Source organism: Narcine bancroftii, chromosome 13, assembly GCF_036971445.1.
Source record: "Narcine bancroftii isolate sNarBan1 chromosome 13, sNarBan1.hap1, whole genome shotgun sequence".
Classification (NCBI taxonomy): Eukaryota; Metazoa; Chordata; class Chondrichthyes; order Torpediniformes; family Narcinidae; genus Narcine; species Narcine bancroftii.
This window is the reverse complement of record NC_091481.1, coordinates 65,724,630-65,750,478: the sequence shown is the minus strand read 5'-3', so window position 1 is coordinate 65,750,478 and position 25,849 is coordinate 65,724,630. Positions and strand designations below refer to the sequence as shown.

Sequence of the window (25,849 nt, the reverse complement as noted above, 5' to 3'; positions counted from 1 at the left end):
TAAAGGGAAAAGTTAAACTGATTAGGACTTTATTCCTGGAGCGTAGAAGAATGAGGGAAGATTTGATAGAGGTATTTAAAATTATGAGGGGGATAGAAAGAGCAAATGTAGGTCAACTTTTTCCACTGAGGGTAGGTGAGATACAAATCAGAGGTCATGGGTTAAGGGTGAAAGGGGAAATGTTTAGGGGAATTTCTTCACCCAGAGAATGGTGGGGAGTGTGGAACGTGCTGAAGTGGTGAATATAGGCTCAATTTTAACATTTAAGAAGAATTTGGACAGGTCCATGGGAGGGGTATGGAGGGCAGTGGGATGGGCAGAATAATAGTTCAGCACAGACAAGAAGGGCCTGTAACTATGCTGGAATGTTGTATGTACGGGAAATGCAATGGAATGAATACATTAGTTCTATCATCAAACCAATACATTCCATCTCCAAGCACGAGGCATGTGTTTCTGTGGAACACTGCACCAGTGGCTGTTACACTGGGCCAGTCTCTCCAGTGACCAGGCCCCAGCATGCCCTGCTGTGGGGGCTGCCCCGCACTTCAGTGGAAGCCCCTCAGCCTGGAATATCCCCTCCTGGATGTGCGTCTTTTACTGAGTCTGAGGCGCCGGTTTGTTTTGCAATGTTCTCGGTTTCCTGAGCTGCCTTCTGCCTCTTTTTTAAACTCAGGCCAGTCTGAAGAAGTTTCTGGAATACGTGCAACATGGCGCAGCAGAGAAGATTCTGAAGCTCCTGGATAAAGGGCTGGACCCCAACTTCCACGATGCTGAGACTGGAGGTGAACATTTTGAACGTTGAAAGGCGTGGAGAGGGTAGATGTAGAAAGGTTGTTTCCCATGGTGGGAGAGTCCAGGACAAGAGGGCACTACTTCAGAATTGAGGAGCATCCGGTTAAAACAGAGATGCATTCCTTCAGCTTGAAGGTGGTGAATATGTGGAATTTGTTGCCACAGGCGGTTGTGGAGGCTGGGTCATTGGGTGGATTTAAGGCAGAGATTGATAGATTCTTGTTCAGCCAGGGCATCAAAGGCTGATCGGGGGGGGGGGGGGGGGGGGGGGCGGGGGGAAATAGATCAGCATGTGATTGAATTGCAGGGAAGTCACGATGGGCTGAATGGCCCATTTCTAATAGTCATCTTGTCATGGAGACCACTTCATCTTCTCTCCCTTGATCAACTTTGGTTGGCATTTGTGTGACTGAAATGATACTGGGCCTGGTTATCAGGTAGAAGTTGGAAACAAACCTCCAAACACTCAGCAGGTCACACAACACCTGAGGAAAGTAGTTAACAATTCAGGTCATGACCTCCCCCAACCTGGAAACAGTGACTAGGTTTCTGTTCCACAGCACTGACTGACCTGCTGAGTGTTTCCAATGCTCTGGTTTTCATTTCAGATCTGCAGTTTTTAAAATATTTAATTTCTGGTTGGATGTTGGGAAAATGGTGAGTGCAACGCTGTTAAAGCCCGGGTTTGAATCCCACGCTGTCTGTAAGGAGTTTGTACGTTCTCCCTGTGACTGTGTGGGTTTTCTCCCGGGGGCTCTGGTTTCCTCCCACCCTTCAAACATACCAGGGGGTTGTAGATTAATGGAGTGTAAGTTGGGTGGCACGGGCTCATGGGCTGGAAAGGCTTGTTACCGTGCTGCATTATACAAATTTTAAAATTTAAAATGTGTGGGTCTGCGTGCAGACACTGTACTTGGTTCAGAGAGACAGGGGTGGTGGGGGGGGGGTGGAAACTCTGGTCTACGTTAACAGTTCGCCAGCTACCTTGTCGTCCCTCTCCCCACCGCCTCCCCCCTACCCCCACTGCTTTCCCTCATCCGTCTCCTCGACTCCCTCCCCCAGCTCACCAGCCTGAACCTACTCCGCTCTCCCCTCCTCACCCCCTCCACCCTCCTCCCTTGGAAGCACTCTGACCTCTCACCCGCAACCCAGTCCAAGTCGATCCTCCAGTGCTTTGGAAAGCCGATCTCTGCAGGGTTTCAACCATTCTCCCATCTTCAGTGGCCTTGTTTTAATGTCTGATAAATAATAACAAGAGTTCAAAGAGAAATAGGCAAAAAATGAAATTATTTTGTGTCTGCCTGATTTTTCTCCTGGCTGTGTTATTCAATTTAGACTGTTCTGGAGATTAATTTTCTGTTGCTGGGGACTCTTGGAAATTGGCAGCTGAGCTTGGTATTCTCCGGTTTAATAAATGATTTATTTCAAAGGCATTACCTTCCTTACGAGAGCTGACTCAGCTCATGTTGCTCTGTTCTGTGCAGCAGCAGATAAATGAGTTTTAAAATCAATATGCGTAGTATGTTCAAAAGGGAGGGCTGGTGGATGGTGTTGGATCAACTCCCACCCACTACTCTCCTCAGCGCCCCCCCTCCTCAACGTCCCCCTCCCTCCCCTCCTTAATGTCCCTCCCCCACCTAAACCCCTCCCTCCTCCTCCTCAACATCTCTCCCTCCTCCTCTATATCATTCCCTCCCTCCACCCCGAATATCCTTCTCCCCTCTACCCTAAACCCTCCTTCACTCACACTCCCCTGAGCATTTCCCTCATTACCCCATCAAAAACCCCCTCCCTCACTCACACTCCTCTGAACATTCCCCTCACTACCCCTTCAAACGCCCCTCCCTCAGAACATCCCTCCCTCCACCTCCTGAATCTCCCTCCCTCAAACCTCATGAGCATCCCACCCTCTCTCTCTCCACTCCTCTGAATATCCCTCCCTCCTCCTCTCCACCCCGCTGAATATCTCTTCATACCCTCCTTTCCTCCCCCATGAACATCCCTCCCTCCCTTACCCCCCTGAAAACCTCTCTCCCACCTACCTCCATGTGTACAGCATGTAAAGTGCCCCACAGATACGCACCCAGGCTTCTCTAACAGCACCTCCCAAACCCATGTGCCCCACCATGAAGTAGGGGGAGCTCCATCCCCTCCAGGATTCTTCCATCTGACTTGGAAATATCTCACCGTTCCTTCATCTCAGTGCAGGGACTTGGGGGAGCACCTTCACCAGAGGGTCAACAGGTCTAGAAGCTGACATACCCCTGCTCCTTGACAGCAGAGAGAGGCTGTAAATGTTAAACCCTCCGGCAGCACCTGGAATAAAACAAAACACATATTTACTGTTGGCATGTTCCAAACTGTAACCAACTCATTGCTTTCAGCACCTCCACCTCCTCCCAGCATGTTCCTCACACCCTCATGTTTTATGTGGTCGACAACGCTGGGGTACTCAACTGGTGGAGAGACAGAATGGTCAATGGTTCAGGACAGAAGCCTTCAATATAATTCAAACATATAGCCGGTAACAGGCCCCTTCGGTACAACCCAATTACACTCCAATTAATCTACAAGCCCCCTAACCCCAGTATGTTGTGAAGGGTGGGAGGAATATGGAGCACCTAGAGGAAGCCCACGCTGAAATGGGAAAAACCTTTTACAGACAGCGTGAGGATGCATGACGATATTTTCAAGAGGCCCTGATGAATGGTTCTGTCTCGACCGTTCTGCCTCTCCCACTGATGCTTCTCGACCTGCTGAGTTTGTCCAGCAGAGTGGGTGTGTTTCTAGATTCAAGTGCATGTACAATCAGATCAGATTCCGTTCTTGTCCTTGCATTTAAACCAGTGATTTACAAACTTTTTCTTTTCACTCACATCCCACCCTTAAGTAAACCCTTATGCCATAGGTGCTCTGTGGCTAGTAAGGGATTGTGGTGCCCTGTGGTGCAGCAAGCAAACTCAAAACTCAGCAAAGACTATACAAAGTCTGTACACCAGTTTCTGTCCTGATGGCACCACGAGTGACTGGCCCAGGAGAGACCGGCTCAGGTTTATATTCAGGTTGGCTGATTGACAGCTGGCCAGGTGGAGTCAGCCTCTTGGCTGGTTTCCCTGCAGGTACAGAGATTGGCCCCTGCAGTTGGCTGGTGGTCATATCACCACATGCACCCCCTTAGAATATATCCTGGGGATGGTGGGGGAAGATGGTGCTGGGTGGTATTTACAGGTTCAGACGGTCCGACGGCCATCTGAGTCTCTGAGACCATCGCAAGGTTGGCTCCTGGTTAAAGGTTGGCGAGGGCAGGGTTTGCTGGGTCCAGCGTGGCCGGATCGGGCAGCGGTGTGAGCAGAACGGTGTCTGTCTGCATGTCTGTCGCAGTGGTGGGGGGGGGGGGGGGGGGGGGGTGGTGGTGGTGGTGGTGGCCGGGTCCAATTGCTGAAGATGATATGTGAGTGGGAAGGTTGAGAATCACTGTTCTAGACCCAATTGTTACTGGAATATTTTGCTTTGGAGTTCTGAAACCGTGCACATAATGAGTCAATTAGGTACGATTGGAACAGTGGTTTTCAAATTTTTTCTTCCCACTCACATCCCACCTTAAGCAATCCCTTACTAATCACAGAGCACCGATGGCATCGGGATTGTTGAGGTGGTAAGTGAGTGGAAATATGAAGTTTGAAACCCACTGGGGTAGACATAGAAACATTGCTTCCTATCATTGAAGAATCTGGGAGAAGAGGGCACAACTTCAGGATTGAAAGCACCCACTTAGAACAGAGATGCCAGAGGCTGGTAAATCTGTGGAATTTATTGCCATAGGCGGTTGTGGAGGCCATGTCATTGATTGTATTTCAGACAGAGGTTGACAGGTTCTTGATTAGCCAGGGCATCAAAAGTTATGGGGAGATGGCCGGGCAGTGGGGCTGAGTGGGGAAAATGGATCAACTCATGATTAAATGGCAGGGAAGATTCGATGGGCTGAGAAGCCTATTTCTGCTCCTACGTCTTATGGGGTCCCAGACTTCAGCGAAGAAGTTTGTGGGAGCCAGTGATTTGGGACTGAATCTGTCTTGGAGAGGGGTGTCTAGGTCAGAGGGTCTAGAACCTGAGTTTTGTTGGTGGTTTTGGGGGAATGGGGAGGGATGGGGGTTGGCTGGCAGATGCAAGGGCTTGAGGGAGGGCATTGAACTTCCATGTTGTCTGCAGTGGATTAAGCTCTTATGTTGAACTGTCCTGTGACTTCACAGGTAGGTAGAGAGTTTTTGACACATCAACCTTCAAAAATCAAAGTATTGAGAACAGGAGTTGGGATGTTGAAGTTGTATGAGACATTGGTGAGGCCAAATTAGGAGTATTGTGTGCAGTTTTGGTCACCTAGCTACAGGAAGAAATCAATAAGTGCAGAGAACATCTACTAGGATGTTGCCTGGTCTTCAGAAACTGAGTTGCAGGGAAAGGTTAAACATTATTCCCTGGAGGGTAGAAGAATGAGGGAGATTAGATGGAGGGAGGATAGCCAGATTAAATGTAGGTAAACTTTTTCCACTGAGGGTAGGTGAGATACAAACCAGAGGACATGGATTAAGGGAGAAAGGGAAAAGTTTAAGGGGAACTTCACCAGAGAGTGGTGTGGGTGTGGAACTAGCTGAAGTGATGAATGCGGGCTGTTTTAAACATTTAAGAAGAATTTGGACAGGAAGAATTTGGATGGGAGGGATATGCAGGGCTACAGACTGGGGGCAGGTCAGGAGGACGAGGCAGGAAAGTGGTTCAGTGCAGTCTAGAAGGGTCGAAGGCCCTGTTTCTGTGCTGTAATGTTGTGTTTACTCTCCAGAAGTGCCGCTGACCCTGTCCACACAGCTGGAGAACTGCCCAGATGTTATCCGAGTGTTGTGTCTCGGAGGAGCACACATTGACTTCCGAGCTCGCGATGGGATGACAGCTCTTCACAAGGCTGCTATTCACGGCAACTACAATGCCGTCCTGGTGACTTCATTTTTATCTTAACATTCATTTGAATTAATTGATTAATTATTGTTGCATGTACCCAGATATGATGAAAGCTTTCTTTCGCGTGGTAGTCAGTGCAGGAAAAGCTGCCCCTACTAACACCATAGCCACACCTACCACTGTCTCCACATACGATGCCACATCTGCCACCCCCACTAGCACCGATCCACATCTGGCACCCTCACTGTGCTGCCAGCGCATCTGCCAGCATCTCAACAATGGCCGCTCATTGTCACCACTTCCAGCACGTCTAACACCGTGGCCACTTGTTCCTGTGCGTGGTTCCGGTCACGGTGTGGGGGCTCAAACACCTTTCTTCACGTCTGTGGAGCTCGCAGGGTGGAAGCAAAGTCGGGAAGCTGCTGGGAGGGATCGCCAAGTCCAAGCAGAATTATTCACAACAAAATCCCTCACCCCGACCTGGATCAACTTTACTTGACAGGCAAATTAGTGAGGCCAACTTCCTGTGTAAGCGTTTCAATAAATCAGCCGGTCTTCACAGAGCAAAATAAGGAGCTGGTAGCGATGGTCTTGGAGTATGGTGGTGATGGGGGGTCTCGCTCACTGGCGTCACTGGGGGCGGGGGGGTGGGGGTGCGGACCGCACTGGGTGACACCAAAAAAACTGTCTAAAATTTTGGCAGTTTCAGCAAAAATTTATAAAAATATCCCTGTCGTTAGTTATAACAACAGAAACATTTCCATGTCCAGCTTCCGTGTATCCGTGGCTAAACCTCGATGCTCATTTACTTTTGTAACCTTCGAATGCTGTCGTTGTTACCCAAAGATAATGACGCATCAAATCACATGGTTTTGTCAGCTCACGCTGTTGTTTTTGTTGTTGCTGGTGTTTTTATAGTCGCTGCTTCTGTCAAATTTCTGGTGTTTTAGCTACAAACTTGTGGTCGCTACTATTTGTGATTCATTAGTACAAAAAATATTACTAAGGATTCTGGTATGGGAGGAGGTCCACGGGGGGGGTGGGGGGGGGGTGACACCAACCCTAGTGACACCACTGGTCTCGCTGATTTTCAGACCCTCCTGGAACAAGGCGCCTCCCCAAACTACAAGGACCGCAGAGCCTTGACGCCACTCTACCACACTGCCATTGTCGGAGTGACACCAGCTGTTGTGAGCTCCTGCTCTATAACCGGGCTCAGATTGGCTTTGCTGATGAGAATGGCTGGCAGGAGATTCACCAGGTAGGGCCGTTCCCCTGCCTTGCTTCTCATGAATGGTGGTTCTTCCTCTGCTCCGTTCCCACCCCTGCCAGCTGTTAGCCCCAGGTCTCACCCCCCCCCCCACAGCTGAAGGTACACACTGTGTCACCCGCCTTGTGTCTGTAGATGAATCATCCATTCCCCCCCCATCCCTTTGTCCTTTGTGAGATGTTGAGTGTTCCCTCCCTACACTTAGCACTGTGGTGCCATGGGTAGGACTGCTGCCCAGCCTCTGAGACCCTGGTTCGATCCTGACCTCCAACTCTGTCAGTGTGGAGTTTGCATCATCTCCCTGTGAAACTGATTCCTTTAAGTGCTGCCACATCTGAAGGTCATATTAGTAGATTTGTAAATCTTTGTTTCTTTTATCATACACTTGTGTGAAACAGCTCTCTCACTCACTCTTTTTCTTTCTCTCATTCACCCTTTTTCTCCCCCCCCCCACCATTGATCACTCATTGTTTACCACTCTATCCTGTACATGGCATTTACCTGTGATTATTGTACCCCCAACTTCTCTCTCCACCCCCCCCACCGCAGGCTTGTCACCATGGTCATGCACAACATCTGGAACATCTACTGTTCTATGGAGCAGAAATCAACAGCTTGAATGCGTCAGGGAACACAGCTCTTCACCTGTGTGCACTCTACAACAGGGTCGGTATCTGATGTGAGTTATGTTGAATGAGTTATTGTTTTTTTTTAACCGCTTTGGTTGATGTATTCCACTTCGAGTTACCCCACCCTCGTCATTGTCCTGTCCTCTGAACAACCTCTTCTGTAACACAGTAGGTACCGGGGAATGAATTGCAGGTTGGAATCTCGGTAAAGGATCTGCGGGGTGGTCTATGTCTGGAGAGGAATTCTGAATCTAATTAGAGTTTGTTGTGGATTCAGAAATCTAACTGATTGATATGGGGTTATCTAAGGATTGATATACAGTAAAACCCTGTTAGGCGGCACCTATGGGGATCGGTAGATGCCGAATAAGTGAATTTTCCAGTTGGTTGAGATTGCATGTTGTGAGATTGGCGAACTAACGGCGAGGCACGCTAATTTTAAACCTGTATCTTTTACCTATTTATTTTCCATGATATTTTTGCCAGTTCCTTGAATTCCGGATGATAGGGTTTTACTGTATTTCTCAGAAATGCTGGAGGAACTCTATGGGCTCAAAGATTTATAAATCTTTACCTACTTTATCGAGTAAAACAGCTCCCTTGCGCGCTCCCTCCTCTCTCTCTCTCATTCCGAGTTCTCAGACCTGAAACTTTGGTAATATATCTTTACCTCCTATGGTCGCTGTGAGACCGGCTAAGCTCCTCCAGCATCTCTGAGCTTTTACTACAGTCACAGTGTCTGCAGACTTTTGTGTGTTTTTCGGAATTGGTTCAAGCTGAAATCTAATCAAAGCATTGTTCAGATTTAAGCAGACAGTTGGAATTAGAATCTATTTCTGTCTTGGTGTGGTTTTGATGCAGGATCAGAGAGAGAAGCCTCGGGCTGCAGGTTGTTCATTTGTGCAGGGATGGTTATGAACTAATATTTGGTAGGTTTTTTTTTTTGCCTGTCTATTGATTCGTGGGCTTCAGGAAATTCCAGCAGTGTGAGATGTGAGACATTGTCTTGGTGGCAATGTTTCTGTTGAGTTGCGATATCCGACAGGTGAACTGTCCCCTTCTCAATCCCAATCCATTTCCAACTGTATCACATTGAGCGCAGAGCAGCAAAACAGGCCAATCTACAATGTGGCTTAGTTCACTACCCTCGCAAGTCTCTATCCTGCAGTCAGTGTGCCCACCATCTTTCGCTGTCTCAGAGAGTTCCTGAAGACAGGGAGGGTTGGGGGGGGGGGGGGGGGTAGCAGATTCAGTCAGATTTCACGGAGAGGAATAGGAAAACTCCTGAAACGAGCAGAGCGTGCTGGGCACAGAGGAGGGAACCAATTTAAAGAGCTAGCAAAGGTGCAATGGGATCAATGGCCTCTTTTAAATACATAATTGACTGAACGTGGGGTCTAGCTGCAGCCACAGGGATGTCCCAGTGGAGAGAAATATTAGTCCCTTTCACACTGGAACCTTATCCCAGTAATTAACTGACAATATACCAGTTAATGTGCCAGTGTAACGCTCGCGAATTGGCACGCGTCAGATGGCCCCAGGGATGGACCGCCTAGGTAGGGTTTATCATCCCCGGGGTCATCTGACACCTGCGTGTCAGTTAGTACAGTGTTACAGGGACATGAGGTATTCTGGACAAATTAATGAGGATAGGTGCCCCTCTCCCTGGGGATACCTGGTGGTGAGTGTGAAAGGACGCAGAGAACGGTTATTGGTGGTCCAGTGGGAAAGGCAAAAAAAGGCTTCTTGAACTGGTTCGTTTAACGGTCAATTTACTGGTTAGCCTGTGGGAAAGAGATTGATTGCAACCCTTGACCTGATCTCCTGGGCCTGGGAGTTTGAGGACCCATCGTCTTCCTGCAGCGGTGGTGGCTCCAGGTCCGCGCAGCACGAGGGAGGGGGCGACCTCATCGAGGTAAAAACGTAAGTTCACAACGTCGAGGTAAGTTAGTGAGAGCAGTAAAAGCAGATGAAGCAGTGTGACTGTGAGCATTCCTCAGATGGACATCTCAAACCGAGGAGCGTACGATGGCTTCAAGGTTTGGGGAGCAGGAAGAGCGAATGGGGAAATTCTACCGGACAAAGGGTGACATGGTTAGCGTTGCTTTTTAGCGCAACCCAGTGACAGCGCCATCCCCACAGTACTACCCTGGATCAATCCACCCTGCAGATCAACCCCATCTCCCCCAGACAGATTCCCCCTCTGTATTCCCTGGATGTATCCCAACGTTCTCCCCCTGGATAGACCCCTCCCATTGCACTCCCCATATAGATTCCTCCAGTGCTCTCTCCGGATAGACCCCTCCCTCAATGTTCTCCCAAGGATTGCCCCTTCTCACCCCTCAGCATCGTGCTGACCGTGCAGATGTGTGAGAACCACTGATCTCTGCTCTCCCTCATTCTCCCCTCTCTCTCGGCTCCACATGATGCACCAGAAATGGAATGGATGTTGGGGTCGGCTCTCACTGGAATGAGATGTGAAGGAGAGAGGAAAGAGAAGGGAGAGGACGTGGGGGTGGGGGGGGGGATGGGGGAGAGTGAGTGAGAGTTTGGAAAGGAAAGAGTTTGCCCTCTCCAAACGTAGACCATTCCCGACCAGCCCTGTCACTGCCTCCAATCCAAGAGCTTTCAGTGTGCCTGTGTGTGTCCCCTCTGCCTGACCTTTGCCATCGATCAGCATATCCACAGACCTACTGCTTGCTGCAGTGGGCGTGTGCGCGCGAGTGTGTGCGTGCGAGCATGTGCACAAGTGAGTGTGCGTGTGTGCGTGCTGAGTGTGTGCTCGCATACGTGTATATGTGTGTGTCTGTATGTGAGTGTGTGTGTGCGCACACGCGTTCCTTCATAATCTGGGGGAGTCAGCGTGATGTGAGTCTGTCTCTGTGAATCACAGTACTGCTGCTTTATTGCAGGGGGTCTGCTTGTGTTCCATAATCTGTTGCCTGTCTACAAATCGTTGTCTGTCTTCCCACTCCCGGTCAGTACCCTCTGCATGTGTGTTCATGAACCCTATCCATCGATGACTGTGTTGGGCTGCGTGTCCTGTCTCATTATCCTGTGTCTGTGCCACAGCGACTGTCTTTTGGTGAAGTTGCATTAATGGCTGTCCTCTGCACTGGGGCTTTGTACCTGGTGTGTGTGTGGTGGCTCACCTCTGTGTCCCATCTTGTCCATGTGCTCCTGCACCACTTGCTGGTCTGTGTGCACGCAGTGGCCACCACCTCTCTGTTCATCACGGTTCTCTTCTCTACACACAGTATAGCTGCACTCGCATTCTCTTGTACCGGGGGGCCAGCAAGGACATGAAGAACAACAATCGGCAGACGTCCTTCCAGGTGAGTGTCGCTCCTTGCTTCAGTTGTCGTCAACTTGGCTTTCCCCAGTTGATGGGCCAGAGAGCTTGGAACCAAACATGCTGTGCTGGGGGTACTTTGGGGCGGGGTCAATCAGCATCTGTGGGAGAACGAGAAAAGTCGACGTTTCTTAATTTAAATTTAGACATATGCATGGTATTTCAGACCACGTGTTCATGCCACTCAATTTACATCCAATTAAACTACAACCCCTGGTACATTTTGAAGTGTGGTCATGGGAATGGCAGGATTTTCGGAAAATGATCAGTATCACGTGGTAGCTGATGACCTCCTTCCCAGGATCCAGATATATTTCAGGTTGTATTTAGGGAAGAGGCTGGGTTAATCTCCACCTGGTTTGATGCCCTTGAATTTTCAGATAAGGAGTTGGCACAGTTTTATTTTGAGCAGTAACTGCAGGTCCCTTGGATACAAGTGGCCTACATCTGCAGGCAGAGCTGCTTCACGCAGCCAGAGTTTGGCGAGAGTTTTGTCAATCTGTTCTGCAGAGAATTCAGCCTTGAATAAACCCATGAGAATCATTTCTTTATCAAGCTGACTTCTAGTCTGGGATATGGCCACCTCTCGTAACTCTTCCTTTTTCCAGGTTCTAACCTCTCAGCAAGCCAGTCTTGTCCCGGACACCGGTCTTGCTCCGGACACCGGTTCCTCCAGACATTGATCTTCCTCCAGACACTGCTCATCTTTTGTGTGTCATTAAACCCAGACAGCCCCTGAGAACTCTCTGCTCAGCATGAGCACGGGGTTGGCAGAGGTGTGATGGACGGTGCCTCAGGTGGGGGGGGGGTGAAGGTGGGGGCAGCTGGAGTGATGACCTTTGCCTGAACAACTTGCCTTCTGTCACAGGTTGCAATCATTGCCGGCAACTTTGAACTGGGCGAGTTCATCAAGAATCACAAGGATTCAGACGTAGGTATGTGAGGGGCAGGTGAAGAGGGAGGTCGGTAACTGTGCGGAGGCTTTTGGTGAGCGTTACGGTGGGACCCCACTGCCTGACATCCCATGACTCGCTCAAAGCAAAGCCTCTGAGGTGACTCAGGGTGGGCTGGCCTGGAAGGTTGGGATCCAGGGGAAGCTGGCCAGGTGGATACAAGGCAGAGGTCAAAGGTGGTGGTGGAAGGCTATTAGTCTGACTGGAGGCAATCATTGTGTCACAGGGGATCAGAGCTGGGTCCACTCTTTCTCACGGGGAGTGTGCTAACTCCGCAGAGATAGCACCCAAGGTCAGGATCGAAACCTAGGTCTCCAGCGTTTGTGAGGCTGTGGCTTAATCAGTGCTTCCACTGGTGTGAGACACAAGAGTGACTCAGTGGGCGAGTCAGCCCCTGTGGGAGTGCTGGGTGTGGTTTGGTGAGCACCCCTGGGTGCCAGGATTCGTCGGACGTTAAAGACAGTGCTGGGCTGTAACGCGGAAATGCAGGCCTGCATCCACAAGCGTTTGATGGTCTCTCCCTGGTGTCTCCAACAGTTCCCTTCAAGGAGACGCCGGTGTATGCGCCCAGCGGCGGGAGGGACACGGTGCTCTCACTGTGCCCCACACTCTACAGCGGTCAAGCAGCGACAACAACCTCAATGTGGCTGAGTGGCTGAGCTTCTCTGCCAGCGCTGGTCACCGCAACCCCAACGGCACCCTACGCAGCGTCAGCAGCCCACGAGGTGGGCGCAGCCGGTCACCCTCCCGCAGCCGACAGCCCGACGACAACAAGAGGCAGCAGCGTGGCCGGCTCAGGTACTGCCTGAGGGATGAAAGGGGGGGTGGGGGTGTGGTAATCGGGGGGGGGGGGGGAGGGAGGGTCTCAAGTACTGGCCATTCCTGGAGGGAGGGGGGTGGGGAGATGTGCATCATCATTCAGGACATGTGGGCAGAACCTCAGAAATTTGGCAGCAGGAGGGTGTGGGCACAGCACAATTTGATACAAGGGAGAAAGCCTCTCTCCACTGACTTACACACTCCTGTAAGGGGTTCCCTCCCTCCCTCCCACCTTCCTCCCTCTCTCCCTCCCCTTCCTCCCTCTCTCCCTCCCCCTTCCTCCCCTTCCTCCCCCTCTCCCTCCCCCTTCCTCCCCCTCTCCCTCCCACTTCCTCCCTCTCTCCCTCCCCCTTCCTCCCTCTCTCCCTCCCCCTTCCTCCCTCTCTCCCCTCCCCCTTCCTCCCTCTCTCCCTCCCCCTTCCTCCCTCTCTCCCTCCCCCTTCCTCCCTCTCTCCCTCCCCCTTCCTCCCTCTCTCCCTCCCCCTTCCTCCCTCTCTCCCTCCCCCTTCCTCCCTCTCTCCCTCCCCCTTCCTCCTCTCTCCCTCCCCCTTCCTCCCTCTCTCCTCCCTCCCTCTCTCCCTCCCCCTTCCTCCCTCTCTCCCTCCCCCTTCCTCCCTCTCTCCCTCCCCCTTCCTCCCTCTCTCCTCCCCCTTCCTCCCTCTCTCCCTCCCCCTTCCTCCCTCTCTCCCTCCCCCTTCCTCCCTCTCTCCCTCCCCCTTCCTCCTCTCTCCCTCCCCCTTCCTCCCTCTCTCCCTCCCCCTTCCTCCCTCTCTCCCTCCCCCTTCCTCCCTCTCTCCCTCCCCCTTCCTCCCTCTCTCCCTCCCCCTTCCTCCTCTCTCTCCCTCCCCTTCCTCCCTCTCTCCCTCCCCTTCCTCCCTCTCTCCCTCCCCTTCCTCCCTCTCTCCCTCCCCTTCCTCCCTCTCTCCCTCCCCTTCCTCCCTCTCTCCTCCCCTTCCTCCCTCTCTCCCTCCCCCTTCCTCCCTCTCTCCCTCCCCTTACTCCCTCTCTCCCTCCCCTCTCCCCTCCCCCTTCCTCCCCCTCTCCCTCCCCCTTCCTCCCCCTCTCCCTCCCCCTTCCTCCCCCTCTCCCCTCCCCCTTCCTCCCCTCTCCCTCCCCTTCCTCCCCTTCCTCCCCCTCTCCCTCCCCTTCCTCCCCTCTTCCTCCCCTCTCCCTCCCCTTCCTCCGTCTCTCCCTCCCCCTTCCTCCGTCTCTCCCTTCCCCTCTCCCTCCCCCTCCTCCCCCCTTCCTCCCCCTCTCCCTCCCCCTTCCTCCCACTCTCCCCTCCCCCTTCCTCCCCCTCTCCTCCCTCCCCCTTCCTCCCCCTCTCCCTCCCCCTTCCTCCCCTCTTCCCTCCCCCTTCCTCCCCCTCTCCCTCCCTCTCCCTCCCCCTTCCCTCCCCCCTCTCCTCCCCTCTCCCTCCCCTCTCCCTCCCTCCCTCCCTCCCTCCCCTCCCTCCCCCTCCCTCCCTCTCCCTCCCCCTCCCCCTCCCCCTCCCCCTCTCCCTCCCCCTCTCCCTCCCCCTCTCCCTCCCCCTCTCCCTCCCCCTCTCCTCCCCCTCTCCCTCCCCTCTCCCCTCCCCTCTCCCTCCCCCTCTCCCTCCCCCTCTCCCTCCCCCTCTCCCTCCCCCTCTCCTCCCCCTCTCCCTCCCCTCTCCCTCCCCCTCCCCTCTCCCTCCCCCTTCCTCCCCCTCTCCCTCCCCCTCCCCCTTCCTCCCCCTCTCCCTCCCCCTTCCTCCCCTCTCCCTCCCCCTTCCTCCCCCTCTCCCTCTCCCCTTCCCTCTCATTCTCCTCAGAGCCACAGGCCACTGGGATTCCCACACTGATGTCTCCCTTCATTTGCAGCTCAGCACTGGGGAACAAAGACCCCACAGCAGGCTCCCTGGGCCGTGGTGCAAAAACGTCGGCTGTACAGCGCTGTGCCGGGGCGGATCTTCGTGGCAGTAAAGTCGTACCAGCCGCAAGCCGAAGGGGAAATCCAACTCAACAAAGGGAAAAGGTCAAAGGTTTGTGCAGGGTGGATCTCCCTCCCCTCTCCTCCCAGTGACCGGCCTTGTGTTTACCCTCTCACTGAGAGTCCATGATTTCCTGTTATGTTGGGGAGTATCGCGTCATCCATAGTGCAGCATGAGCAACCTTCAGTAAAACCGTCAATCTGGGCATTGATTGTGGTTGTGGCGGACCACCAGATTTTCTGGTTCAGTGGATGGTACCATATATACTTGTATAGTAGTCGATCCTGTGTAAACATCGACCCAGTCATCCCCCTGGTGCACCTGACGCCCCGACTACGAGCCCTCACCTGAACGATGCAGGTACTTATCACGGTCAAAAGTATGGGCCATGGAATAGTTGACCCCCTCCCCACAAATTTGACCCGAAAAATCGGTCCAAAAATCTTGACTTTTACGCAATAATATACAGCATTTCAATCAGTCCAACACACATTTCATTTACTTTTAAACAAGATGTATGCAGTGACATTTTGATGAACTGTTAAGTTTTAGAGGAGCTCAGCCAATAGCTGAGGAGAGCTTAAAACGAACGTGGGGAGCAGGAGTTCGGCAACCAGGCCCCGGTGAGTGAGAGTTGGGAGTAGGTTTCCGAGATCAAGCAGACGTGACTTGTGAGAAAACGTTGGACTTGTGTTTCGTTGAAGTTTGGAAGTGTTGAGATGCGACGTTCACAATGGGACTTGATGGTGAAGATTTCGTGGCAGATCCAGCAGGTTAGGGACTCACAGTTCACAAGGGAGACGTTGAAAGAGACACGAGGCAAAAGGTTTTCCTGAAGGGCAGAGGAAGAGGTGTGGCCAAGCGGGAATGTTGATGAGTGAGGGGTTACAGAGGGCAGGGCATGATCAGAGCAGATGAGAGTCAGATTGAGAGATAGTTCTGAGGGGTCAGGGGTCACAGCCCTCAGAAGAGAGGGAGGGTTCGGGGTTCACTGGTTATGGGGAGTGTTTCACTGGGTGCGGGGAGCATTTACTGGGTACAGGGTTCACTGGGTGTGAGGAGGATTCACTGGTACAGGGTTCTCTGGGTGTGAGGAGGATTCACTGGGTATAGGGTTCACTGGGTGTGGGAGGATTCACTGGGTACAGGGTTCACTGGGTGTGGGGAGGATTCACTGGTACAGGGTTCACTGGATATGGGGAGTGTTCACTGGGTACAGAGTTCACTGGGGGCGGGGTGTACAGTGGGTGCGACTGGGGCCGGTTTCATTGGGGCTGCTGGGCAGGTTCATTGTTCCCCTTCTCTCTCTCTATCCCCTTCTCTCTCTCTATCCCCTTCTCTCTCTCTATCCCCTTCTCTCTCTCTAACCCCTTCTCTCTCTCTAAACCCTTCTCTCTCTCTATCCCCTTCTCTCTCTCTATCCCCTTCTCTCTCTCTATCCCTTCTCTCTCTCTATCCCCTTCTCTCTCTCTATCCCCTTCTCTCTCTCTATCCCCTTCTCTCTCTCTATCCCCTTCTCTCTCTCTATCCCTTCTCTCTCTATCCCCTTCTCTCTCTATCCCCTTCTCTCTCGCTCTATCCCCTTCTCTCTCGCTCTATCCCCTTCTCTCTCGCTCTATCCCCTTCTCTCTCGCTCTATCCCCTTCTCTCTCGCTCTATCCCCTTCTCTCTCGCTCTATCCCCTTCTCTCTCGCTCTTCCCCTTCTCTCTCGCTCTATCCCCTTCTCTCTCGCTCTATCCCCTTCTCTCTCGCTCTATCCCCCTTCCTCTCTCACTCTATCCCCTTCTCTCTCGCTCTATCCCCTTTCTCTCTCGCTCTATCCCCTTCTCTTCTCTATCCCTTCTCTCTCTCTATCCACTTCTCTCTCTCTATCCCCTTCTCTCTCTCTAACCCCTTCTCTCTCGCTCTATCCCCTTCTCTCTCTCTCTATCACCCTTCTCTCTCTCTATCCCCTTCTCTCTCTCTATCCCTATCTCTCTCTCGCTCTATCCCCTTCTCTCTCGCTCTATCCCCTTCTCTCTCGCTTTATCCCCTTCTCTCATCGCTCTATCCCCTTCTCTCTCGCTCTATCCCCTTCTCTCTCGCTCTATCCCCTTCTCTCTCGCTCTATCCCCTTCTCTCTCGCTCTATCCCCTTCTCTCTCGCTCTATCCCCTTCTCTCTCGCTCTATCCCCTTCTCTCTCGCTCTATCCCCCTTCTCTCTCGCTCTATCCCTTCTCTCTCGCTCTATCCCCTTCTCTCTCGCTCTATCCCCTTCTCTCTCGCTCTATCCCCTTCTCTCTCGCTCTATCCCCTTCTCCTCTCGCTCTATCCCCTTCTCTCTCGCTCTATCCCCTTCTCTCTCGCTCTATCCCCTTCTCTCTCGCTCTATCCCTTCTCTCTCGCTCTATCCCCTCTCTCTCGCTCTATCCCCTCTCTCTCTCTATCCCCTTCTCTCGCTCTATCCCCTTCTCTCTCGCTCTATCCCCTCTCTCTCTCGCTCTATCCCCCTTCTCTCTCGCTCTATCCCCTTCTCTCTCGCTCTATCCCCTTCTCTCTCGCTCTATCCCCTTCTCTCTCGCTCTATCCATCTCTCTCGCTCTATCCCCCTCTCTCTCGCTCTATCCCCCTCTCTCTCGCTCTATCCCCCCTCTCTCTCGCTCTATCCCCCTCTCTCTCGCTCTATCCCCTTCTCTCTCGCTCTATCCCCTTCTCTCTCGCTCTATCCCCTTCTCTCTCGCTCTATCCCCTTCTCTCTCGCTCTATCCCCTTCTCTCTCGCTCTATCCCCTTCTCTCTCGCTCTATCCCCTTCTCTCTCGCTCTATCCCCTTCTCTCTCGCTCTATCCCCTTCTCTCTCGCTCTATCCCCTTCTCTCTCGCTCTATCCCCTTCTCTCTCGCTCTATCCCCTTCTCTCTCGCTCTATCCCCTTCTCTCTCGCTCTATCCCCTTCTCTCTCGCTCTATCCCCTTCTCTCTCGCTCTATCCCCTTCTCTCTCGCTCTAACCCCTTCTCTCTCGCTCTATCCCCTTCTCTCTCGCTCTATCCCCTTCTCTCTCGCTCTATCCCCTTCTCTCTCTCTATCCCCTTCTCTCGCTCTATCCCCTTCTCTCTCGCTCTATCCCCTTCTCTCTCGCTCTATCCCCTTCTCTCTCGCTCTATCCCCTTCTCTCTCGCTCTATCCCCTTCTCTCTCGCTCTATCCCCTTCTCTCTCGCTCTATCCCCTTCTCTCTCGCTCTATCCCCTTCTCTCTCGCTCTATCCCCTTCTCTCTCGCTCTATCCCCTTCTCTCTCGCTCTATCCCCTTCTCTCTCGCTCTATCCCCTTCTCTCTCGCTCTAACCCCTTCTCTCTCGCTCTATCCCCTTCTCTCTCTCTCTATCCCCTTCTCTCTCTCTATCCCCTTCTCTCTCTCTATCCCCTTCTCTCTCTCTATCCCCTTCTCTCTCTCTATCCCCTTCTCTCTCTCTATCCCCTTCTCTCTCTCTCTATCCCCTTCTCTCTCGCTCTATCCCCTTCTCTCTCGCTCTATCCCCTTCTCTCTCGCTCTATCCCTTCTCTCTCGCTCTATCCCCTTCTCTCTCGCTCTATCCCCTTCTCTCTCGCTCTATCCCCTTCTCTCTCGCTCTATCCCCTTCTCTCTCGCTCTATCCCCTTCTCTCTCGCTCTATCCCCTTCTCTCTCGCTCTATCCCCTTCTCTCTCGCTCTATCCCCTTCTCTCTCGCTCTATCCCCTTCTCTCTCGCTCTATCCCCTTCTCTCTCGCTCTATCCCCTTCTCTCTCGCTCTATCCCCTTCTCTCTCGCTCTATCCCCTTCTCTCTCGCTCTATCCCCTTCTCTCTCGCTCTAACCCCTTCTCTCTCGCTCTATCCCCTTCTCTCTCTCTCTATCCCCTTCTCTCTCTCTCTATCCCCTTCTCTCTCTCTATCCCCTTCTCTCTCTCTATCCCCTTCTCTCTCTCTATCCCCTCTCTCTCTCTATCCCCTTCTCTCTCTCTCTATCCCCTTCTCTCTCGCTCTATCCCTTCTCTCTCGCTCTATCCCCTTCTCTCTCGCTCTAATCCCCTTCTCTCTCGCTCTATCCCTTCTCTCTCGCTCTATCCCCTTCTCTCTCGCTCTATCCCCTTCTCTCTCGCTCTATCCCCTTCTCTCTCGCTCTATCCCCTTCTCTCTCGCTCTATCCCCTTCTCTCTCGCTCTATCCCCTTCTCTCTCGCTCTATCCCCTTCTCTCTCTCTATCCCCTTCTCTCTCGCTCTATCCCCTTCTCTCTCGCTCTATCCCCTTCTCTCTCGCTCTATCCCCTTCTCTCTCGCTCTATCCCCTTCTCTCTCGCTCTATCCCCTTCTCTCTCTCTATCCCCTTCTCTCTCTATCCCCTTCTCTCGCTCTATCCCCTTCTCTCTCGCTCTATCCCCTTCTCTCTCGCTCTATCCCCTTCTCTCTCGCTCTATCCCCTTCTCTCTCGCTCTATCCCCTTCTCTCTCGCTCTATCCCCTTCTCTCTCGCTCTATCCCCTTCTCTCTCGCTCTATCCCCTTCTCTCTCGCTCTAACCCCTTCTCTCTCGCTCTATCCCCTTCTCTCTCGCTCTATCCCTTCTCTCTCTCTATCCCCTTCTCTCTCGCTCTATCCCCTTCTCTCTCGCTCTATCCCCTTCTCTCTCGCTCTATCCCTTTCTCTCTCGCTCTATCCCCTTCTCTCTCGCTCTATCCCCTTCTCTCTCGCTCTATCCCCTTCTCTCTCGCTCTATCCCCTTCTCTCTCGCTCTATCCCCTTCTCTCTCGCTCTATCCCCTTCTCTCTCGCTCTATCCCCTTCTCTCTCTCTATCCCCTTCTCGCTCTATCCCCTTCTCTCTCGCTCTATCCCCTTCTCTCTCGCTCTATCCCCTTCTCTCTCGCTCTATCCCCTTCTCTCTCGCTCTATCCCCTTCTCTCTCGCTCTAGCCCCTTCTCTCTCGCTCTAGCCCCTTCTCTCTCGCTCTAGCCCCTTCTCTCTCGCTCTAGCCCCTTCTCTCTCGCTCGATCCCCTTCTCTCTCGCTCTATCCCCTTCTCTCTCGCTCTAGCCCCTTCTCTCTCGCTCGATCCCCTTCTCTCTCGCTCGATCCCCTTCTCTCTCGCTCTATCCCCTTCTCCTTTCTCCTCTTTTTTCCTCACTCCCAACTATCCATCCCTCTGCATTCTGACCCCAGAAGCAGGAAATGCTGGAAACACTTTTCGGGTGGGCCAGCGAAGTCATCATGCTTTCCCCCTTCTCCACACCTGGGAGTGACAAACCATCGAGGGTTTCTCTGAGCCCATCTGGCAATTCCTGTGTTCCTTTCATTCCCATTTCCAAAGAAAAATAGAGGTTTTGGGTGTGAGGTAGGGAAGGTATAGTTTTATGATTAGCACAACATTGTGGGCTGAAGACCTGGTACATGCGGTAATGCTCTATGTTTTTCTCTCTCTCTCTCTCTCTCTCTTTCTCTCTCTCTCTTCCCCTACTTTTTTCTATGCTAATTGTTTTTATTTTAGAAAGTAGCTACAGAGTAGGCCCCTTGGCCCCTCAAATATATCTTACGAATGTGGCTGACCTGCCCCAGGCCTCACTTCCTCTCTGCCAGTTCCCTTTCACCCTCAATCTCTGGATCTTTGAACAATTTATATATATATGTATATATATATATATATATATAGATGGATACCCACACACGCATGTGCCCACATGTGCATACGCGCACACTCACACCCCCCAAATGTACACCCCCAAATGTACACCCCCAAATGTACACCCCCAAATGTACACCCCCAAATGTACACCCCCAAATGTACACCCCCAAATGTACACCCCCAAATGTACACCCCCAAATGTACACCCCAAATGTACACCCCCAAATGTACACCCCCCAAATGTACACCCCCAAACCCACCCACCCGCACACTCACGCAACCACCCACACACACCCACCCACACAAATGTGCATGCACCCCCACACCTGCCCCCTCACCCACACACACATCTGCTCTAAATATAAAAAGGGGGTGCAAAGATCTTGGTTATTATCTGGGGGAGGGGAGCAGGGGATCTAAACAGCAGCAATGAGGATTTAGGGGAGGGGAAGGTGGCTTTGACATCTGGTGGGGGGGGTGGAAATGAAAGGACAAGCGACCCATTGAGGATGGCACTCGAGGTCCGAGATTCCAGTGGCGATGAGTTCTGAAGCACTAGACTACAAGGCATTGCCACTCAACTCAGTGATGGAAAGGAAAGGCTCTTGGGTGGGGGACGGCGAAATGATGGAATGCCCAGCACCACCCCCCCCCCGGGTGAAAAGGGAGAGTCCTGGTGCTCTGGAAGGAGGGGAGTGGAGATGGGCCAGCACACATCGGGTGGGTAGGGCATCCGCCTCCAGCCAACCTGCGGGCCATTAATGCAGGACACACGAGCGACTCCTGCAGGCAATGGAGCGGGCAGTTTCATGGACGACCTCTCCAAAGACGTCCCCTTCCCGTGAGCTCCTTTCTCTCCAAAGACATCGTCAGACCCCTTCAAAAATATTTGTTCTTGGGGGGAGGGGGTGAAAACAGACCAAAATAGACTCAACAAATGAAAGGTATTGTCCAAGCTGGCTGGAGATGTGCGTAACTGGCTCTTGGGGTTGGGGGAGAGGGGCCATGAATAAGATGTGAGCAGTAAGGATGCTGTGCACGTGGAGCAGCCAGTGGAGGATGACTTTGATTCACCTGGATTCATCAGTGATAAAAGACCTCTCTTTGACTTGTACGTCCCATTTCCCATTCCCTTTCTGGCGTGTCTGTCCATGGCCTCATGCACTGCCAGACTGAGCCCACCTGCAAATTGGACGAATAACACCTCACCTTCCGTCTGGGCTCCCTCCAACTGGATGGAGGGATCGGATCGGTTTCCGTTAAACCCCCTTTCCTCAACAATCTTCATCCCCCCAACTCTTTTCCTCAGGTTCTGTCCCTCGCTCTCTTCCTCTTTTCTCTGTCTCCTTTCACAGAGCCAAAATCAATTCTCTCCATTATTCCTCTTGTATCTAATTAACACCTTTCTGCTGTTAGGTCTGGACTCCCCTTAATCCTCATTATGATGCCTGGCTGTTTTTCCCCTATACCTCAGCCCCAATACATCTGTAATGTATCTTTACCTCCTATGGACGCTGAGAAACCAGCTGAGTTCCTCCAGCATTTCTGTGTGTGTACTACAATCATAGCGTCTGCAGACTTTCGTGTTTCACTCCATCTGCCCCATTTTCCCCGGTCATATCAAAGTTCTTCCAGTTCTCTGGAGCAATTCCCTTGATTTCTTACTTGGGAACTGGACGTTGCCAACAAAGCCAGGGTTTTATTTTTAATCCGCAGTGGCGCAAGAAGGTGGTGGCAAATGGTTGCAGTCGCTTTGGCAGAGGTGCTCCTTCCCCAGGGTGAGACCTGGCAATGATGCAGGAGCACAGGCCGATTGGTGTGAACGCAGTATGATGAGTTGTGCAGGGAACCCACGGGCGTCGCGCCAATGGCTCTCATGGTGTTGCGAGAGCAGCCCAGGCGAGTCAGCACTGGTGTGGGTGTTGGTTGCGTCACTGCCTGGTAGGGAAATGCCAATGCTCAGGACAGGAAAAAAAAACTCGAGAGGGTTGTTAACTCGGCCTGTGAGATCACGGGCACCAGACCACTCCATCGAGGACATCTGCAAGAGGTGTGTTGTAAGAAAGCAGCCTCTATCTTCAAGGACCCACCACCATCCAGGACATGCCCTCTTCACTCTGCTACCATCAGGAACCTGAAAACGAACACTCAGTAGCACAAGGACAGCTTCCCCGCTGCCATCAGATTCCTGAACGACACGGCCTTACTCTAAAATAACAAATTTTGTGACAATAAACTCTGATTCTGGGAGTATCAGTCGATGGAAATGGTCAGTGCCTGGCTAGACTTCGTCCTCACCAGTGAATCTATCCAAACCTCGGGATCCATGTGAAGGAGGCGGACAATAACACCAGGGGGTCACAACTGATCTGAGCTGAGTATCGGACCTTTCATCCTTGCTGTTTCCCGATTCCACTTCCTAAAATACCTGTCTTCCCTGCTCAGCTGCATATTGGGCAATTCTACCACACCTAGGTTGCCCACCTTCATCCTATCCTCTGTAGACCACCCTACAGCCCCCTTCCTCACCGGAGACCACTCTACAGCCCTCTTCCTCACCATAGACCATCCTGCAGCCCCCTTCCTCACCGTAGACAACCCTGCAGCCCCCTTCCTCGCCGTAGACTACCTTGCAGCCCCCTTCCTCACCATAGTCCACCCTGCAGTCCCTTTCCTCGTCGTAGTCCACCCTGCAGCCTCCCTCCTCGCTGCAGACCACCCTGCAGCCTCCTTCCTTTACCACAGACCACTCTTCAGATTCCTTTCTAACCCACCAGAGACTAACCATGAGTAGGGCTTGGTCTGGTGAGCTGGCACTTCTCGTCTCGGACTGCTGTGGCTGGGATTGGGAGCAGAAAGACAGAACTCACTCTCCCTTTCCTACGTCCCAATTTCCTCTCAATCTTGACTGAAAGATGATGCAAACCTGAGGTAGAACGGGAGAATCCTGGAAGTCCTCGGCAGTGTCCCAGGGCAGAGAAACAGTTAATGTTTCAGATCATGGTCCCTGAGACGTTCTCTTGCATTCTCTTTCCACAGATGCTGTCAAACCTGCTGAGAGTTTCCAGTATCTTCTATTTTTATTCTGGGCCATCTGTGATCTTGATGACGTGAGCCAATCCACCTCCCGGCACTTCTTTTCCTCTTTGCAGATAGCCGATCTGCATGTGGGCTTTGGTGGAACACGAGAGGACCCCTCTACGCGATAGCTCCAATAGGATGTTGCCATCTGTACTATGGATGAGACCTCTTTTCCAGGGTTCATCTAAACCGCCACCTCTGATAGGGCAGCATCCCCTCAGTCCTCCACTGAGGCATCAGCTTCCATTTGTTTTTGAATCTCCAATCTGGGATGCTGAACACAACCTCCTGAAATCATGGCTAGTTTACAAACCAATGTGAGCCCAGACAGGCATGGGCAATAGCTGTTGGGCAAGCTCTGGGACCTCAGGAAATTTTAATTTAATGTAAAAACTCGGTTAAACTGGGCAAGGTCCTGAAGAGGTGAGAGCAAGCAGCGGGCTACCACAAGGCTTGTGACTTCGGCTTGTTCTTTCAGTCCTCAGCGTTGGAGAAAAGGGATTCTGGGAAGGCACCGTCAAAGGGCGCACGGGCTGGTTCCCTGCAGAGAACGTGGAGGAGGTCCCGAATAAACCCCAGCACAGCAAACACGGTAAGGTCACCTTTTATGTTGGTTGAAAGTGAATTGTTGGCCCTTCGAGGGTGCCAAGAACTGGAGAAGGGAAACACCACGCGCTTCACATACTTGCTGTTAACAAACACTGCTTCCAGACAAAACTGCCAGATCTCCCTCTGTGATGATCCTTACCAGGCAGGGACAGCATAGGTTTGATCAGGGGTGCTGTATACTGTCCTGTCAACATTCTCCGGGCAGGGACAACATGGATTAGATCTGGAGTAGAGCTCCCTCTGCACTGTCCTGTCACACATTTCCAGAGAAGGGTGAGCATGGGTTAGATCCGAGGCAAAGATCCCTCTGCACTGTCCCATCACATTTCCCCAAAGCGGGGACACGAGCGTAAAACCCTCCAAAAGGTAGTGGACACAGCCCAGGACATCACAGGCAAAACCCTCCCCACCATTGAGAACATCTCCAGGGAATGCAGCTGTCAGAGAAGGCCATTCAGTGCCTCCAATTCAACATGGCTGATCTGGCTGAGGCCCCAATTCTGGCTGTATGGTTAGCATAGCACCAGAGATTGGATCTGGGGTTCAAAGGTAAAGTGGGCAGAATGGACTTGTGGGTCTAAATGGCCTGTTACCGTGCAGTATGTCTAAATTTAAAAAAAAATTCCTCCATCCCATCCAGTCCAGACTTGTGAAATGGCCTCAACGTTGCAGACAAGTGACTCCTTGTTGGGATGATCTCATTGCTTTAATTTTTCATCTACATGTAGACATACAGCACGGTAACTTGACCTTCCACCAAAAAGCCCATGCCACCCAATTAACCTACAACCCCCATACTTTTTGAACGGTGGGAGGAAACCGGAGCCCCCAGGGAAACCCACGCAGACATGGGGAGAACGTGCACACTTCTTACAGACACCATGGGTTTCGAACCAGGTTTGCTGGCGCTGTAATAGAGTTGTGTTAACTGTATTTTGTGCTGGATTCGGTGTTGCTCTCTTGCCAAAATTAAGTCCAGTGCCCAGATCTACCTGCGCTCGCTCTTAGAAAAAGGATAAGGCACTTTCCTTGCATTAAATGTTCCCATCACTCCCCAGGCTCACAGGGGTGGGCAGCCTTTTAATTTGTAAATGTAGACATGCAGCACAGTAACAGGCCATCTCAGCCCTTGAGCACGTACCGGGGGTGTAGGTTAATTGGGCAGCACAGACATGTGGGCCAAAATGGCCTGTTACTGTGCTGTATGTCTACATTGAAAATGAAAACGTTGCCCCCCCTCCCCCCCCCCCCCGCCCCAGAGTGTTGATGGAGGAAGACTGTGGAGCTGTGACCTTCCCAAAGGTCACAATGGTGAAAATCCGAACAGTCGAGAAATGAATCATTTCTCACTAGGAGGTTTCCCTGCCCTTTGGAATGCTGGGATAGGTGGGCGTCCATTGCCCATCAACGGAAAGGACAAAAATGGAGAGGAGACCAGGGAAAAACTGGAGAGAATGGGGTGAGGAGAATTTTCCCTGGATGAAGTTTTACTATCCTTGGTGTTGGACTGCCACCCTGTGTCTGTGTTAGTAGCTGACAATTTCTTTGCAAGAGGGAGGCAGGGAAAGGAAATGCAATGTGCTTAGCAACAGTTTGGAGCATGCAGACTATCTAATGAACCTGACCTGAGAGTGGTGGAGACAGAAACCTTTGTTCCTTTTTATAATGAGCAGCTGAGGACTTGTAACCTGCATGGTCATGAAGAGAGTGTTGGGAAGGAGGCAGAATCAGGAGTCTTTTTTTGGTCAGTATATTTTTTTTAAGACATACAGCGCAGTAACAGGCCCTTTCAACCCACGAGACCGTTCC

The 25,849-nt window shown here is 52.1% G+C and overlaps 1 protein-coding gene across 1 annotated transcript in view; it reads left to right on the top strand.

Moving 5' to 3' along the window:
• Positions 1 to 25,849, top strand: part of LOC138748050 (SH3 and multiple ankyrin repeat domains protein 1-like) — a 92,511-nt gene that overhangs the window by 7,453 nt on the left and 59,209 nt on the right. The window contains 11 exon segments of the mRNA XM_069907746.1: positions 677 to 785; positions 5,633 to 5,784; positions 6,843 to 6,921; positions 6,924 to 7,009; positions 7,568 to 7,684; positions 10,905 to 10,982; positions 11,868 to 11,934; positions 12,490 to 12,519; positions 12,522 to 12,755; positions 14,613 to 14,777; positions 23,910 to 24,023. Coding sequence (XP_069763847.1) covers positions 677 to 785; positions 5,633 to 5,784; positions 6,843 to 6,921; positions 6,924 to 7,009; positions 7,568 to 7,684; positions 10,905 to 10,982; positions 11,868 to 11,934; positions 12,490 to 12,519; positions 12,522 to 12,755; positions 14,613 to 14,777; positions 23,910 to 24,023 — 1,231 coding nt within the window.